The sequence below is a fragment of the Schistocerca serialis genome, chromosome 8 (assembly GCF_023864345.2).
Source record: "Schistocerca serialis cubense isolate TAMUIC-IGC-003099 chromosome 8, iqSchSeri2.2, whole genome shotgun sequence".
Classification (NCBI taxonomy): domain Eukaryota; kingdom Metazoa; phylum Arthropoda; class Insecta; order Orthoptera; family Acrididae; genus Schistocerca; species Schistocerca serialis.
Window position 1 is genome coordinate 270162952 of NC_064645.1, and position 19042 is coordinate 270181993.

Sequence of the window (19042 nt, forward strand, 5' to 3'; positions counted from 1 at the left end):
TGAAACACTTATTTTTCAATACGCTTTATATCACTTAGATTTCTCTGAATAATCTTTAAGGACATTTATTGAATAGAAATCAGGAACAACGAACAGCTGCAGCAGTTTGACATTCACTGTTGGATAAGGGCCACCTCTAGACTTTTACAAGTATTAGAGCCTGTAGCTTTATGGATCCATGTCACTCTTGCATATTTTCTGATGTCATCCACCCACCTTTTACTATGATGTTGTTTCAGTCTTTTCTTATTTCTTGGAATCTAGCAGAGAACTGCCCTGGTGCTTTTATCATACGTTTACCTGAGTGCAAATCCTGCCCATTTGTTTTTATTTTTATTAAAAACCTAATGTCTTTCCTTACAGGCTATTCCCAGATGTATTTTGCTTGTTTTCCTGTTTCTCCTAGCAGTTGCAACACACACCTCTTCATTACTCACTGGTTTTCACATTCAGATTTCTTGCCACACTGTTACAAATCAAAACCAGTAATTTATACGTTTTTAAACTTTACATTCAGACACAATGGAAGCGTAGTTATGAAAACCTCAGTTATTTTACAAAAGCACTGAAAGGTCAGTTTTATTCCTGTATTTATTTCTTACATTGTCCATCTAATTATTGTATTCAACTGTGCAAAATTCACTAACTTGTCAGCCAGTTATATGACATTGTTAATTTCTTTTTAATATATTGATTATACATTATTTTAGTCTTATTGTAATTAACTTTCAGACTTGCTCTATTCATTTCTTCAATTCATTGTTGAAGTTTATCTGAACCAGAGGCAAACAGTACACAACATAAAAACAGAGGTGGTTCATGTATGTTCCATTTCCTTGTATTCCTTTTTATCAATGTGAGTTTTATGGATTTTGTTAAAACAGGGCCAAAATTCAGTCTTGAAATATGAGGGCTACGCACAAAGTACATTATGTTTTGGAATTAAAAATAAATAAAGTATTGGAATTTTTTTTTATTATATACAGATGAAAGCCCTACTTAAATACTACTTTTCTACATAGTTGCCATTTAAATTAAGGCACTTATTGTAGCGATGGATGAGCTTGGAAATTTCTTCGTCGTAAAATTTGGCCGCCTGCACCTTCAACCACATGGTTACCTCTTCTTGAAGCTGTGCATCGTCATCAAAACGCTGCATAGCCAACCACTTCTTCATTGCTGGGAATAAGTGGAAGTCGCTCGGTGCCAGGTCGTGACTGTACGGCGGATGAGGAAACAACTCCCACTTAAAAGATTCGAGAACTTCATGAGTGGCATTTGCCGTGTGGGCCCGGGGGTTGTCGTGAATCAGCAAGATCTTTGAGCCCAACTTTCCCCTGCGCTTGTTTTGTATTGCTCTTCTGAGGTTGTGCAGAGTTTGGCAATACCTTTGAGAGTTTATTGTAGTGCCTCTTTCCAGGAACTCTACAAAAATCACACCTTTTCTGTCCCAAAAGAGATAACCACGTGGTTGAAGGCCCAGGTGGCCAAATTTTACGACGAAGGAATTTCCAAGCTCGTCCATCGCTACGATAAGTGCCTTAATTTAAATGGCAACTATGTAGAAAAGTAGTATTTAAGTGTGGCTTTCATCTGTATATAATAAAAAAAAATTCCAATACTTTATTTATTTTTAATTTCAAAACGTAATGTACTTTGTGGATAGCCCTCGTACATGAATCCCATACAAAGTAGTAATTCATATTCATTGCTCCATTTTATAATTTCATTCATGATTTGCAAAGGGTTCATTGTGTTAAATTCACTTCTAAAGCCAGCTTGTTCCTTTCTTAATTGAAATCTAATGTGTATTTTGTACTATTGTTGATGGCCTTTACGTATATCTTGTACATAACAGGGAGGAGGCTGGTAAGTTTATTGCTTTTCATGTCTTATCTGTCTCCCTTCTTGTGAAGAAGAATAATTAAAGACATCTGGTTCAGGGAAATTGTCTTCTTTTGCAAACATTCTGTGAAAAATTTTGCTAGTTCCTTTGATTATACAGCCCCCTCTCTCTCCACTCCCATAATTTCTTTTGAAACACCATCATCTCAAGGTACCTCCCCTTTAGTACTATATAAAAGGAACTACCAAAATTTTCCATAGAATGATTACGAATGAAGACAACTTCTCCAAACTGAGACCCTCTACTTATTCTCCTTCACAAGAAGGGAGACAGACGACATCCATACATTGGTTCAAATGGCTCTGAGCACTATCGGATTTAACTTCTGAGGTCATCAGTCCCACAGAACTTAGGACTCCTTAAACCTAACTAACCTAAGGTAGTGCCAGTGTACAAGAAAGGGTGTAAGGATGATCCCAACAACTACAGACCAGTTTCACTGATATCAAGTTTCTCAAAAATCCTAGAAATGCTTATGTGTACCAGATTAGTTAGCTATTTGGACAAACATAACATTCTCATGACCTCACAACATGGTTTCAGAAAGGGTAAATCTACAGAATCAGCAATTGTCAGTCTAACAGAATACATTTTACTGTCCTTAGATGAGAAAAAGGTTGTCTCTGCATGTTTCTGGATCTTTCAAAGGCATTTGACACCATTGACCATGAAATGCTGATACAAAAATTAAGCAACTATGGCATTCGGGGGCAACCAGGTGAATGGATAAAATCATACTTGTGCAACCGCAAGCAGTATGTATCATTAGGAAACTCGTACCAATCAGAAACCAAATCCATCAAATATGGAGTGCCGCAGTGTTCGGTAATGGGGCCATTGGCATTTAATGTATTTGTTAATGATATAGGTGTTGAGGAGGAAGAGAAGAAAATATTGTATGCTGATGACATGACAATACTAAATAGTGACCAAAATATGGAACAGCTTGAGAGAAGAGCATACATATCTGCAAATGTCACAGCTCAATGGCTGTTGGAAAATGAACTGGTTATAAATCTAAAAAAGGCTATGTATGCAGTGTTTAAAAACAAGGAAAAGGCTGTAGACATGGATTTAGAGGTTGACGGAACAAGGCTGGAAGAAGTAGAATCTGCTAGATTCTTAGGTATTCTTGTGGATAATGAACTGAAATGGAAAAAACATATTAATAATGTCTGTAAGAAACTGAGCTCTGTCATATTCTTAATGATGCAGCTATCACAGTATTCAGACAAGAACCTTCTGTGTACAGTGTATCATCGACTTTTCGAACCATACTTACAGTATGGAGTGACGTTGTGGGGAAACTCAAACAAACAAGAGACAAAACGAGTGTTCACATTACAAAAAAAAGCAATTAGGACCATTTTAAGAAGAAAGACCTCTGAAACATGCAGAAACTGTTTCAAGAATTTAGGTATCTTAACTTTTTCATCGTTGTATATATACAAAACAATAATGTACATCACAAAAGGTAGTGAGGACTGGATTACAAATGCTAGTGTACACACCCACAATACAAGAAAGAAGAATGAAGTACGGAGCATACCCCACCGACTGGCAATGCTAGAAAAAGGACCCCAGTACTCTGGTATCATACTACTAAGAAGTCTGCCCAAAACCCTGCAAGATAGTGTACTTCACAATGAATTTACAAAGAAACTTAAAGACTATCTCATTGAAAAAGAGTTTTACAGTGTTGCAGAATACTTATGCCATTAAATTTGTATATATTGTTACTCATTATCAGTGATTTAAAAATGTAAGCTAAAGGTGTAGAAAAATAATTGATAAAGAATTTTATACTTTGACATGTCCTATATTACACGTACATTTACTGTACACAATGTAATCTTACAGGATCAAATAAAATTCAATTCAAATCACACACATCCATGCCCGAGGCAGGATTCGAACCTGCGACTGTAGCCGTCGCGCGGTTCCAGACTGTAGTGCCTAGAACCACTCGGCTACTCCGGCCGGCCATCATCCACACATTAACTGCATTTGTAAATAAGGATGTGGTCTCTCTTGAGCTATGCAGTTTTAGTAAGGCATTTAACTGTATCCTCTTTGACCTCGTAATAGCCAAACTGCAGTATTATGGAGTAAGTAATACAACATTAGAAATAATCAATTCTTACCTAAATAACATGGAGGCTGAAGGAATGATTTAGGTTCCCTTCTACACCACTAAGGGTCATACATTCTTGAGCAGTGTGCTAATTATGGAAGATAATAAATTATGGGGCATGGTGGAAGAGCCATGTGAGCTGGTTCTAAGATATTATTTCCAAAGGCTTAACAACTACAGTAAAATTTAATGAGTTAATACTTCTTAATTAAGGAACCCTCACCCAGGGTGGAGTCTCTGGATAGGGCGTACCATGAATGGCTTACAGCCTTTGTTCAGTTTCATCTGGTGACACTGGAAAACCTGCTTCAGTGGCATGCTTGGTGGCAAAGAGGGTGCTAAAATGGCCGGGGATGGAATGATAATAAACCACCTGCTACTCCTGGCACACAGTGCACTATTTACACCACACTGCATACAATATTCCAAGTGCTGATGATGAAACAGGTGTCTGTCATCAGGCTTTGTAGGCTTTGTATACCCATAGTCAATAGAACCACCTCAAGGGGACCCAGCTTGGGAAGGCGATGTGGAAAAATGTGCTAGCACTCGTCCTGTCAAAACATTTGACTCACATTCAGGAGGATGATGGTTCAAACCTGCATCCAACCATCCTGATTTAGATTTTCTGTAACTTCCCTAAATCGTTTCAGGCAAATGCCGGGTTGATTCCTTTGAATGGGCGCAGCCGACTTTCTTCCATATTCTTCCCTAATCCAATGGGACCGATGACCTCGCTGTTTGGTGCCCTCTCCACAGCAACTAACGTCTCATTAAATGAACCATGACAGAACACTGACACTGAGTACGGGGTAGGAATTCTGCTGTACACACATACCATCGCGAAGTGCAACAGACTACGATGCAAGCAATGTGTCGTTGCATGGGCGACTTCCCAAGAGCATGGCCAAGAGGTGTTGCCTCATCAGAGTGGAACAAGAGATGCCTAAAGCTACAGTTTGGCATATGTGGATCTGGAAAGTGTGGCCATCTAAGCTCTCCCTCTGGCGAAAGTGACCATTGAGGGTGTTGGGGGCTGCATTTCCAGTCTGCACAGCATATCATGTGCTGCTACAAGTGGAAGCAATGAAGGGACTCAGCACACAGTTCCTCCCTTTTGAGAGGAAGACACAGGTGCCAACTGCACAGAGGGGCATTTGAAGCTGATAGGATGCTTGCTGGGTGGCATTCACAGCTTGTTGCTGCTGTGCTTGTGCTGTGCTTTCCAGTGAGAGGAGGAACATGGGCAGCTCCTGTGCACAGCATTGGGAGCATATGAAATAGCATCACTGCTTCCTTGGCGCAGGTGCTAATACAGTGGTGACAATACTCTGCTGGTGGTGGTGGGTGCCTGTGGGGTGGGGCACTGTCTGCTTGGCTGGAGGCTGTGAAAAGAGTAGTGTGATGGCAATATTAGGGTCCAAGGCACTGGAAGGTGGGTCAGTCACATAGTCATTTGGTGATGGATCAGAGGCAGTTTCAGCTGATGGCATGTTGGACATGGTGTCAGGAGTATCATCAGCTGGTGGCACATTGGGTACAGTGGAGGGGACGGTGTTGGCCTGATATCCATTGGAGGTGGGTAGTGGACTGAAAATGTCAAGGTGAACACATGGTAACCAGTGTTGTGTGGAGGAAAGGCGGCCACAGGGGAGTAAACACGCCGTCCGACCTTGGCATGCTGGCACAGAACACAGGACTGTGTCCAGTTGCTGCAGTCATGTTGGATGCCCGGCCAGACGAAGCGTTGTTCATGAGAGTGGTGGAAGCACAGATGTCTGGGTGTGCGAGGCTGTGGATGTGGTCAAATGCCGGTTTTAGAAGGGAGAAGAAAGGAAGGGGTGGGAGCAATCTTTGCAACTGTCAAGTCGTGAAGGGTCCACAAGAACATCACACCAGATCTTAAGGTTGAAGTCAGGTATAGATCTTAGCTGGAGGCTGAGGCAAGAGTCTGCATTCTGAAGGGCATGGGCTAGGTTGTGTTTCTCCCTCTTGAGCAACGGCCAGGGCATTGTAGTCTAAGGGTTGGGTGATGGCACAGGAGCAACTAATCAATCTGCCAGAATTTTATCAATGCTGGCAACATGCTGGATGTTGGTAGTGAATTGTGCAATACACTCCTGGAGTGTAAACTGTCAATGTGCAAAAACCAAAGGCCAGGAGTTGTGGTCTCTGAAGATCATAAAGAGCTTCCCTCAGCTGAAGATTGGAAACAGCGGACCGCTTCATGGATTGGGGCAGCTCATGGTCATATGCGCCCAAGCAGCGCTGTGCATCAGAGAGTTTCAACGAAAAGAAGGAGAGTGGTTGCCGGACATTCAGATGTTGTCCACGTATTGTTGTAAGACGGCCCCGAGAGCCTTATGGCTCATGTCCGCCACTATTGCAAGGGGGGCATTAGGGTGAGGGTGGGCCAAAAGGGCTGCATTGGTGAGGTCCCGTTTTGTTTTTTTGAAGCTCTCAATCATGCCCTGAATCCAAGGGACCAGCTTGTTGCCTTCGTTATTAATACCATGGAGTTCTGTGGTAAGGGCTTTTGGGTGGCAGAGGCATCATTAAGATTGTGACAGAAAAAGGTGATCATGCCAATGAAATGCCAGTGGTCTTTGAAGATAGTAGTGTGTGGAAACTCTGCTACTGCCCGTACTGTCTAGGGAAAGGGGCAGGAGGTGACAGCAGAGACTAAATGTCTGAGGAATTTGACCTTGCTTGCCCCAGAAATGCATTATGCGATATTGAGGATCACTCCAGCTTTCTGTAGGTGGGAAAAATTTTTGTGATGTGTAGGTGGTGTTCAGTAGGGTCGCTGGAGTAGATGAATATTTATCTAAGTAGGTGAAAGCAGAGCAACTGGAATTTATGTGTGGGATCTAGTGCAGTCTATCTTACTGAAGGTAGTAGCTCCTGAGATGGCAATCTTAGGTGTGGAGGTGTGAGACAGAATAGCGCTCAGGGATTATGTGGGTGTGAGTTTACGGTAGTTGCTGTAAGGTCATTGGGAACCATCCTTCTCGTGGGCGAGGTGATGAGCTGAAGCCCAGGGCTTTCGGAAGGGTGAAGCACGCCACTGGCAAGCAGCTCTTGGAACTCCTTTTGTGCGATGTTGCGCCTGTAAGGGTGGAGGGGATAGCACGTGTAGTGGCAATGTGATGCATAGTGTCATGCTGAACATTCTGGGGGAGGGGGGGGGGGGCTGGGTGAGAAGGGGGAATTCTGCAAGGAGCTGGACATATGGCCCTGAAACTGCCAGTTGTTTAACAGCAAAACATGTGGTGGGGTGGGAGCTGCATTGGACGATCCTACCGGAGGTGCCATCAATTGAACAGCACTTTGCTTCATCGGCCTGTAGGCTGTTATGACCCACGAAGTTGGTACCCAAAATGGGGTTGGTAATGTCTGCAACCATGAAGGTCCATGGTAATTCGAGCTAGAAGCCTAGATCAAATGAGAGGGTATGTACCGCATAAGTAGGGATGGCTGAGTTATTGGATTCACATCCCATACGAATAGGTGCTGTGAGGTACAGCAACCAGGCATGCCTACTGCCAGTGGCTGCCAGGATTTAGGGACCAGAAGCACAGAAGTCTGCAGTTGGTGACATTCTCACCAAACCTTTGGTGGTACCAGCCAGCTATGCCTAATTCACAGTGGTTGTGATCATCAGGGGGGGTTGTAAGGACCGCGCAAGTGAGGGTGGCTATTTTCACCTGAGCATGTATAAGGCAGTCAGCACCTGGTGATGGGTGTGTGAGGTGTACATGGGCAACACTAGCGATAAGTGCATCCATTTCGGAGCTCAGGTGGATCAGAATGTGGTAGAGGTTGGGGCCCTGCATGCTGGGTGGAGACTTGTTAGCGCACAGGTGGCGTGAGTGACATCATGCATGTGGGGGCTTGGAGTGGGGTGGGATGGCTGGGTGAATACCTGGCCAGAGCCACAGGGTTAGGCAGCATTGTGTGCTGCAGCCCTAGCGGGTAAGGAGTTCAGGGTTTCGTACAGATTATTGGGCAAGACCATTGTGACACCTTACTATAAATGGGCTTGGGAGGCCAGGACAGAATATATGGGGGTGGGAAGGGACATGAGCCAGCAGTTTAGGAGCGGGCTTTCATGGAGGGTGTGTGGTTTGGTGAGTGTTCAGATGTGATCCAGCAACAGGGACAGGCGCATTTCATTGCACTGCTTTAATGACAACAAATTATGTGCTCGTTGCAGCTCCTGAATCACAAAGCTAGGTATGATGTGTTATTTTAGTTTAGTGTAGCTGCCATAGAGATGTGGATGTGAAATAATGCCCCACACTTGGGTGGCAGTGAATAGGTTAGGTGGCTGACAACCATCCCAAGTTTTGTTACATCACTCGTTATACAGTAACCTGTGAAAACTGCCTCAATCGAAGCATGCCACAGGTGTGAGTCTCACATTGAAGGGGAGCAAGTGAGTAGCAGTGTAACAGGAGGGAGTGGTATGAAGAGTCGGGTTGTGCTGGGCCTGCTGCCCCATTGGTCAGCTGAATCAAGCAATTCTGTGGTGCTGACAGTTGCGTGCAGAGGTCCAACACCTCCAAAGTGCTCATAGGTCTGGGGCAGGAGGGGTAATGGTAGGCTGCTGGTTAAAGGCCCGTTTGGTGTGACTGCCATAGGTTTGGAAATCTGTGGCAGCAACATTGCGATTTAACAGTGCGGCCAGCATGTTGCGGTGCGCAGGGTGGTGCTGGCAAGCAATATTGCAGAGAAGAAGGTAGGCGGGACGTGCATGGTGTGGACCAAGCAATACAATCTTCACCACGTGTTGTTATGGGAAACAGTGTTCAGTAAGCCACACGATAACACTGTGGCTTTTTTGGGTGTGCAGCTGTCAGTTGTGGCTGGGGCATAGAGGGTCATGGTGGTGTGAGTGGGGGGATATCGCATGCAGAGGGGTGTGGGAAGGGATGCAGGAGAGGTGTGTTGTGCTCAAAGGAAGGGCATGGTGGAGGGGTGCAGGAGGGTAGCAGTGATGCATGCAGTGAGATGGCATGTGTGGAGGGGTGTGGGAGGAGTGGAGAAGACAAGGAGGGAGTGAGGCTGCAAGCGGGATGCATCTGGCTGAGCTAATGGGAATTGAGTTTGCAACCATATGGGTAGTGCTGTCAGAATAATAAAAAAGAAAAATCAACATTTTTGGTAAAGAGACTTGGCACTTTGGTTTAGAGGGGTCACCAATGAAGGGACGATTTAGGTTCTCTTCTATACTCCTAAGGGGCATACGTAGGTAAGTGGCGCACTAATTAAAAATTATGACAATGAATAACGGGACATGCTTCAAGAGCCATTTGAACTGGTTCTGAGGTAGTATTCCTGAAAGCTAACAGCTACAGTAAAATTTAACAAGTTAATATCTCTTAATAAAGGAGTACCCTCACCCAGGGCAGAGTCTCTGGGCAGGTGGACCATGAATGGCTTACAGCCTTTGTTTGGCGTCATATGGAGGCATGGGAAACCCTGCTTCAGTGGCGCACTTGGGAGCAAAAGGGGTACCAAAATGGCAGAGGATGGAATGATAATAAACCCACCTGGTACTCCTGGCACACACTGCATTCACTGAAATATTTACACCACACTGCTCGCAGTATTTTGGAAGGAAGAACCAGGCTTCTGGCATCAGGCTTTATACACCCATACTCAATAGAAGAACCTCAAAGGAATGCAGCTCGGAAAGTCGGCATGGAAAAATGTGGTAGCACTCCTCTTGTTAAATGAACCAGAAAAAAAACGCTGACCCTAAACATGGGGTAATAATTCTGCTGTTTGCACATTCCCCGGTGAAGTGCGGCAGACAACACATGAGCTAAATGTTGTTGTTTGGCCAAGCTGCCGAGAGCAAGGTCAAGAGGTGTTGCCTCATTAGATCGGAACAAGAGACTTCTCTAGGCAATTGTTCATTATGTGTGGCATCTGGAAAGCGTAGACATATAAACTCTCCCTCTGGTGTAAGTGATCGTTGAGGGTGTTGGGGTCTGGTTTCTGGTCTGCACAGTTCGTCATCTGCTGATACAAGTGGAGACTATAGAAGGAGTTGCCACAGGCAATTTGTGTCAACTCACATTAGGCATTCTTTCCTGAAGAAAGTCACATTTAGTGTGCCTCAGGGCTACATCCTTGGACCTTGGACCATTCTGGTTCATTATTGCAATCAACAATTTGCCGCATTATGTTTCACTTCAATTAGTTATCTGTTGTGAATACAACACAACTTTAATCACCACAGATTGAGATATTTTTAGGGCACACCAGAAATCACAGGACACTCTCTTCTTAACACTAAACTGGTTTTCATCAAATAAACTACTGTGGAATCCAGAGAATACCCAACACCTGCAGGTGGGACTAGCTAAAGACATAGAAGCAAAAACTGTAAAACTGCTTGGAACACATATTGATTACAAACTAAACTGTCAACCCCATTGTTAATCCTGTCTGCAGAAAGGTACTAAGGATGTCCTATTTCGTATGAAAACTATCTGATCCAGTGAGAAATAATTTTCTTAGGACAGCTTATTTTTTATTTTTTCTGTCTCACACATCTTATAGGCTGTTGTTATGGGGTCACTCAGTTCTGTCCGTGATGTACTAGTGATTCAGAAAAAGATGCTGTAAAAAATGCATAACATCAGTCCAAGGAAACACTGCCGTATATTCACTAATATCAAAATAATTACAGTGATAAATCTTTATAGCCATTCATCATTGATATATGTTAAAAACAACAAAGCAGAGTTTGACACCAAAGAGAACATACACTGTCATGACATTAGGTACAAAAGGAGTATTGACATTCAAGCAGGCAATCCTCACAAAGTGAACTGTTTGAAAATTTTTAATAAATTGTCACACTTTGCAGTCAAAACTTTAAAAAGTAAGTTATGTAACTGGTTAATAAACAATCCATTCTACAGTTTTAGAGAATTCTTGGATGCTAGTAGTGTAGAAATTGATTTTTGGAATTATGATTACAACTCTGTGCAACTGGTTAATATAGGATGACATAGGATCATGCCATTGATATGAAGCCCATTCCATTACATGTGGTGAAGGCTAATAAACAATCTGAATCTGAATTTAATTAAAACCCAATAGTTATATTAACATTACAGCATAACTACTGTTTTGGGAGGAAGGGATAGTAAGCAATTTCTTCTACACAGGGGAGCATAATATTAGTTTGAAAGGTGGTTGTTATTGTTCCATTTCCATTTGTGCTGAATACTCTCATTGCTCTGTCTCACAACACAGCAAAGCAGAACACTGCCCTCATCCCCTGTCACTGACTCATTTCACTTGGCCATGCTTTTTTCATAGGCCCTTCGTTTTCTGTTTTTCCCATATGATTTGCTTAGAGTTTAGCATTCACGTTTGCTCTATTGATTACTAACAGCTCATTGTTAGTTGAAGAGAATTGAAATCCTGGCTATTGGTTCTTCCAGTATATGCACATAACCGTCTTTCTATTTTCTGTTGCTAATATATTTCCTTTGGCTAATGACAAGATTTTGGGGGATTCTGGAAGATAGAGTTTCAACAATATTTTGTGATTTGTGGCTTTGTCAGCCATGCTTCTCTTGTTCCTAGCAATGAAGCTGGTAAGTAGAATATGATTTGAAAATAGAGACTCAAGGACTGATGCGATGGTTCCTTCAGGGTCCTGGACTGAACTTGATAACTGATTCTGAATAGAAGAGCATAAGGGATATATTTGCCTCATAGCCTTCCAACATTTATCTTACATTGATGTAAACTTGCAATACCTCAATCTTCTGGTTCTTTCACTTGTAATCTTGTATGTATTCTCATAAAATTGAGGCATTTATCAATTCTTTCTTTCAGTCACTCACAGTACCAAAGACTTATTTCAGCCTGTGAACTGTATAACATTTATTGATTTTAGTTACTTAGTACATGTGAAAGGTGTTTGAAATTTGACTCTTCATCTGTTTGATCATTCTAGGCAAAGAAATTGTACTGGTGTGAGTCTATAACAAATGTCATTCAAAGAATGAACTATGATGGAAGTGAGAAAGAAGTTCTGCTGGAGCACTCATTGGATAATCCTTTTGCCATTAGTGTTTACAACAACACGGTTTATTGGATTGATATGTAAGTATAATTAATTTAAGGGATATTCAAAGAACAAAAAGTAGTTTCTCACTGGTGCTGGGTCATAAAAGAACTTCCATTACTCACTTCAATATTATTTATCCCCAGTTATGTATTTCTGGAACATATCTTCGTTCTCAGTTGGAGATATTGTTAAGTCATGAAATATACAAGGTTTGTCTGAGTAAACATATCCTTATGTTGAAGGGCAACTATTGATTACTATACAGCAAGAATTAAAGTGACAATTTTTGAAAAACTTGAGTAGACTAGAACTAAAGTTTTAAATGATTAATGGAAAATCTCATATAAAGATGTGAAACAAATACTAACTAAGAGATAGAGGGGCTGGCCAGTACTTACCTCAGCTCTGTACAGCCGATAGATACACAAAACAGAACAGAAAATTTATGTTCCTAGCTTTCGGAACTTTGTTCCTTCGTCAGGGAGGAGAGAGGGGAAAAAGAGGAAGAAGGGAAAGTGGATTCAGTTACTCACAACCCAGGTTATGAAGCAACAGGGAAAGGTAAACAGGGAGGGTAGCAAAGATGGAGGCATATACTGAGCTTAGGTAAGTACTGGCCAGCCCCTCTATCTCTTTGTTAGTATTTGTTTCAGAACTATAGTGTTGTATGTTTATAATATTACAAAATTATAGTTGTTTTCTGCTGACTGTAACAACTGTGGTTCTCATACAGAAGGAAAAGTTTCACACTTACATATTGTAGTGCATCATCACTTATAAGAAAAGGAAGATCTCCACCTAAACTAGAAGACATATATCTTTTAAATGCCACATGGGGAAACAAAAATAATCGGATAATTTTTGAGAGTTTTTATGTGATCAAGCTGCAAAATGTTTATCTGTTGGTGCAGGCTGCCATCTAAATTGAGGAACAAGTAAATTTTCCTTTTTGTTGTGAATTTGCTCTCTGTTTTTAGTAGAAACTTCCCCCCACCACACAGCCAGTCTTTCCTGTGGATAACAACTTGCTACACTAGGAAACAAAGAACATCTGAAATTATTTTTGAAAGTGAGGTTTCACGTTACCACAAGCAATATGTTCATCAAACTTGCCTTGAATCTGTATGTAATAGTGGGGAAACATAAGCCTGTTGACGGGGCTCTGGTAATTTGCCTTTAAATGATACAACTTCCAGTTTGTCATGAGACAAGTAAGAGAATAAATAAAAAAAAAAAAAAAAAAAAAGGAAGAACCATCAGCTTCACCAGAAATGAAAATAAGATGAAACTCGTTTAAGTTTTATGTCAAAAGGTGAAGAGCAAAGAAAAGTGAAGAACAATTTGGAGGGCAAGGGAAAACTTACTCTTATCCAAAGATCAGATGCAGAAGGAGAACATTGCAAATGATGTTTTCTTGTTTCTTCTTCTTTGCTGCACCATATCAGTGACCTCATTATCAAAAAGATATTAAATCTTAATATTCTTCCATCTCTTCTTTGTTTCTCCTCGTTTCATGATGAAGGTTAAAACTAAATATTTGGCCTCTTATTTATAGCTCATGTGTTAACAATCTACCATCTTTTTACATGAATGAGTGGGTAAGTGACAATTTACCAAGCCAGCAGATTTTGTAGTGGGATTTGTTGTCTTTTCTCAGCTTTTATAACTCTTCACAGAGGTCTCCTGAATCGTCATCAGAATGATAGAACATTGGGCCATAGACTAGAATATTTCTGTGGAATACCTTTTGTTTATGTTTGAAATGAGTCCTGCTATTCTGTTTGAGTTTTCTTCAATACTTGCAATAATTTTTCTTACTTACTTATTTATTTATGTATTTTTACAGTAAATTCTAAACCTGAATTTTCTCCATGTCCTGTTCCTTACTAGCAAAACATATGTCTTGATTTTAATCTTCCTGCCACAAGGTGGAATAGGAGAAATGTCACAAGGCTGTATCGTATATGACACTTGACTAAAAATCTGTTTTTTCCGCTTATAAATCAAGTTCATTTGGTTTACATACGTAACACACACTACTGCACACTAGCACTGTTTACAGTTGAATGAAAACAAATGAGATTTGTCGAATCCGACGCCGCCATGTGGTAGGAAGATTAATTACATTTGCTCTGCATTTTTTGCCACATTTCTTATAGCTGTACTAAATTCCATTTGACCTTTTTAATTTTTCTACCAAAACTGCTGGCCTATCTTTGGGTCCTAAACTTCTTAAATTTACTGTCTCAAAACAACAAGTGGTAAAGTAGTTGGATTTCTAATGTCCATGTTGGTGTCTGTTTAGCGAAAATTTGTGCACCAGAAGTGCAGAAGTGGCTGGGAGTGCAACATGATCTGTACAATTGCGTACCAGCACCCAAAGAGTGTGACAGGGTACTCACACGGTGCTAAATCAGGGTGTATACGACCCGAGACAACTGGGAGATCTGGGAAAAACCCCGGAATTTTTTCAACTGGGAGAAAACCGGAAAAAAACAGGGAACTTTTCATTGTTTTCATTTTAAGTTACATTTTTATAGTTTTGACTGGTAAGAACCAATACTCTAACAAAGGATATTACTGTATCCTGCTACTGCAGAATAATATTGCAGCAATAAAACATGAACGAGAGAAAAAACGAAAATAAAACTTAAATTGCAAAGGAAATGTGTGCCATATACAGCAAAAAAAAACAGTGCTCATACAAGCATCTGCCAACAGCAAAATTTGTCAAAGGCTTTAGGAAGACTGTGCAATGTAACAACAAATTGCCTCCAATGAGCATGACGTCACAACTGTTTACATTAGATTTGTTGTAGCAGTTACGAGGAGGATCATGCGCATGCACAGTTGAGTAGTACCTTCTCCTGCTTCTGGCTACAGAAATGTGACTGTCGGCTGTGTAAGCAGTCACAGCAAGCAGTTAGATTCTACTGGGAAAAATTTTACTGGAGCGCCCACGCCCAAGCTGTCAGATTCATGCATGCGCAGCAGGCCCACATCTAGGAGGTGGGGGGGGGGGGGGGGCAAATTCATATTCTTGAGGGAAAAAACCTGGTTTCACAAAGCACCTAGCCTCCAGTGTATGTTAGTATATCAATTATTCATATGACTTTGAAACGCATCCCTGTCACTTTTTGAACATTTTTGAACGAAGTTGATTTCTGAAAGAATCGTAAGCTGATTTGTGAATGCGTGCATAGTGTACAAGATGTCCCTGTCAGGGGAATCCTCTTCACATGTAGAAACAAACTTTCCTGCAGACAAAAGGGGACGGGTCTGTATGAGCTGAGCGGATTAAGGCCGAACTGATGAATGCCCACCGCTGTCTGATTTTGTGGCTGATTGGGCTTGCGAATGATGAGCTTTGTTATAATTACTAGCGAAACCTATAGATTCAGAGAGTGCAAATAAATGAATAACGGATAAGAAAGATTACGTATTACGTTCTCGGTGTATCCAAGAAAATGAAATTTTGACAGAAAATACTAGTCAGGGCCAGTTGTACAGTCCCCGGCTAGCAGCCACTTTAAGTTCTATTCTCGAAGAAGGGCAGAAAACGCGTTTTATGAATATGTAACAACGCCTAGCCAGAGAATAATCATGGGTAAGTAAACTGGTGATTCTGGCAGAGTTAGTGAAGTTAACCCGTGAATAAGCTTTGACATTGGCAGGAATAGTTACAGAATTAGTGATAACAAGACTCTTTGTTAGAATGAGGTAGAGAAGAAATGGGGACATCACACAAATTAAGGAACAATATGATGACTCCAAGTTTGTATAAAAATTTTGTACTACTACTTATCAATCTCATGCTTGAGAAACTGGAGTGTATGAATGAAGTGTGAAACTATTTCCTAATGTAAATCTTTTTGCTTGTAGTAGGCCTAATAAGCATTAGATATTGGTACTTTGTGAATTATGTTCTGTAATTACAAAATGGCTGCTCAAGTGTGGTGATGCCTGTCATCTGGCGCTCTCTGGCAACTGCAGAAACGAACCCATTTGTAACAGGTTGCGGGAAAATATTCTGAATAGTGGTTTGAAAAGCGTTACCATTAAAGTAAATTTCCTTTTACGCAGGTTGAACTATGTGCGAGAATGTACGATGAATTTCTTAAATCACAGAGCGTTTGACTCTCATTTAAGAATCAACTCTTTGATAACGAGCCATTTAGATGAATTTTGAGCCCAGAAGATCAGACATTTATGTCGTTATTAAAAATTTTACTGGCACATTTGTGTCATATATCTTAAATTGTAATACGCAAATGAAAGACAACAGTATATGTGAAAGCTTATCTTCTCTTGCAGCGTATTAATCTTACAGACCAATATTATATGTGAAAGCTTTGCTTTTCTTGTAGCAACACTATGTATATTAATTTAAACCATTAACTTTTTCTGTTTGTATGTTCACACTACCTAACAGTGATGTTGCTATTCGCTGACCACATCACGTGTCCTAAGCTCTGAATACCCGCTGTCTTCAGCTGGCGAGATCAAGTGACATGAGCTATGACTCACTTACAAATATGCGTCGCAATCTCGATTTCAGTGCTTCGGAAAGTAACATGCAATGTTTGGTGGAATTCAAATGTATACTTTTGTAATACAAAAATATGCAGCATACATGTTGCTGCACATCAAAGATCTTTCCAAAACATGTTCTTTTCCCTGTGTTTAGTTTTCTAAAGCACCAGGAAATTCTATGCCCGTGTAGAAAACCATAACCATTCAAAGGACTGATAAGTTATACAGTTCCGAGAGAAAATATACTTTCAGTAAAGAGTGAAAAAGTTTTTTTTCACCCGGGAGAAAGCGTATTTTTAACCTGGAACAAACGTGTGACAAATCCGGGAATTTTTTCTCCTTGTCCGCGTATACACCCTGTAAATACAGGAACAGTTGTGGTTGTAGCAGTCTCGGTGCAGCCAAAGGGTCTCTGATTCCTAAAGCCTGGAATCTATCCTTGGCTTTGGGATGGTTTGTTCCATTCTCACAGGGGAAAGAGTGATAGGTTGAAGAAATTAGAAAAGGAGGAGCAGGTCTGTCAGATCTCCAGGTTCACCTGTTGTATCTCTCAACTTTGGATTTGAATGACCCATCACTACTTTTCAGCCTTGTCTGACCTTTTCATCTTTCCTCTCTGAGGAAGTAACTAACAGCCACACAAGCTAACCGTAGTTTTTTTCTGTTTTAAATGAGCCTGTCATCAGTATTTACAATTTCACCTTCTGAAACTTTTATTTCACCAAGTTTTCTGTGCATTATTTCTTCATAGATTGTTTTGTTGTATGTTTTGAATCACCAGAATCAGTTTTCTCATCTGCTTTTAGAATGCATCCTTTGTAAATATCTTTGCACATAAACTGTCTTCTGTAATGTTTGCTTTCTCTTTAATGGGAAGAGTGATATTTTCTATGGGTACTTTCCTCATCTCTTTCCCAAAAATATTCCGTAATGTAAATGTTTTAGGCGTAAAGAAGACCACTCACTGAATAGCAGAAGCATTGAAACCTTGACAGAGATTTAAAACTTGCTAGGTTTTATTTGCAGTCTGTCAGTTTAATTTTCTGCAATGTTGAATTAACCAACTGAATTTAATGAAAAAGAGATATTTCACCTGACCCCAATAGCCATAATGCCTTTTAGAGCTTCCACAACTACCAGCTTATTGTCCTCTTTTCTAAAATACATACACATATATCACAAGTGACATTACCTGTCTGATACCAGTGTTAAGTTTTACAAACTGGTACACTGAGCCTGCCGCCACCACCATGAATTCTGACTGGCAGCAAAACTCGTCTTTTCCTGTGCTGCTTCTCTACCAGTTTATTTTTACAATTAGTGCCATTGGTTGCTGCATCCTATATTCTCTACATCTATATGATGCTCATCCTTCTCCAGAACTCATGACAAACAAAATCTGTTGGTAAACTAAAGTTCAGATATGCTAATAACTTATTAGCTCCCATTCACCTTTTGCTTCTTAATTTTTTCTCAGCTCTTGTTGCTTTAAGAGGTGTAATTCAAATTTAACATATTGTAACTTCGCCTGGAGCCACAAATGTACTGTTTAAGTGTACCATTATCTTTCCCACTGAAAACGTGCCAAGGGAACCACAATTTAGAATGTTTGGAAAAAGCTCCAAGTTTAATTAACCTGTTTCAAGGTCCACACTTGTCAAACAAGGATAATCAGTTTTTATAAAATGTTAACATGTAGCCACAAAACAAAATTATATAATAATTTGCTATCATTTATTGTGTGTGAAACTAAGCCTAAAAATATGTCTGCTGGAACAAGAAGAAATATGCACTTTTTATGATATTTTTATCCCATACAACACAACACTACTAATTTACTTGAAGATTGACAACAACGGTATTTATAGCACTCTCAAAGACACAGTATTTTGTTTAGATTGTGTTTTGCAAATTTATAAGGCTATATATATATATATATATATATATATATATATATATATATATATATATATATATATATAAAAAAAACAAAGATGAGGTGACTTACCGAACAAAAGCGCTGGCAGGTCGATAGACACACAAACAAACACAAACATACACACAAAATTCAAGCTTTCGCAACAAACTGTTGCCTCATCAGGAAAGAGGGAAGGAGAGGGGAAGACGAAAGGAAGTGGGTTTTAAAGGAGAGGGTAAGGAGTCATTCCAATCCCGGGAGCGGAAAGACTTACCTTAGGGGGAAAAAAGGACAGGTATACACTCGCACACACGCACATATCCATCCACACATACAGACACAAGCAGACATATATATAAAGATGTAGTGACTTACCAAATGAAAGTGCTGGCAGGTCGACAGGCACACAAACAAACACAAACATACACACAAAATTCAAGCTTTCGCAAC

The 19042-nt window shown here is 40.6% G+C and overlaps 1 protein-coding gene across 1 annotated transcript in view; it reads left to right on the plus strand.

The window, feature by feature from the left end:
• The window catches only part of LOC126416607 (low-density lipoprotein receptor-related protein 1), a 772143-nt gene that overhangs the window by 572242 nt on the left and 180859 nt on the right, over positions 1–19042 (plus strand). The window contains exon 35 of the mRNA XM_050084360.1: positions 12028–12176. Within this exon, the coding sequence (XP_049940317.1) occupies positions 12028–12176 (149 nt within the window). The remainder of the gene's footprint in view (positions 1–12027; positions 12177–19042) is intronic.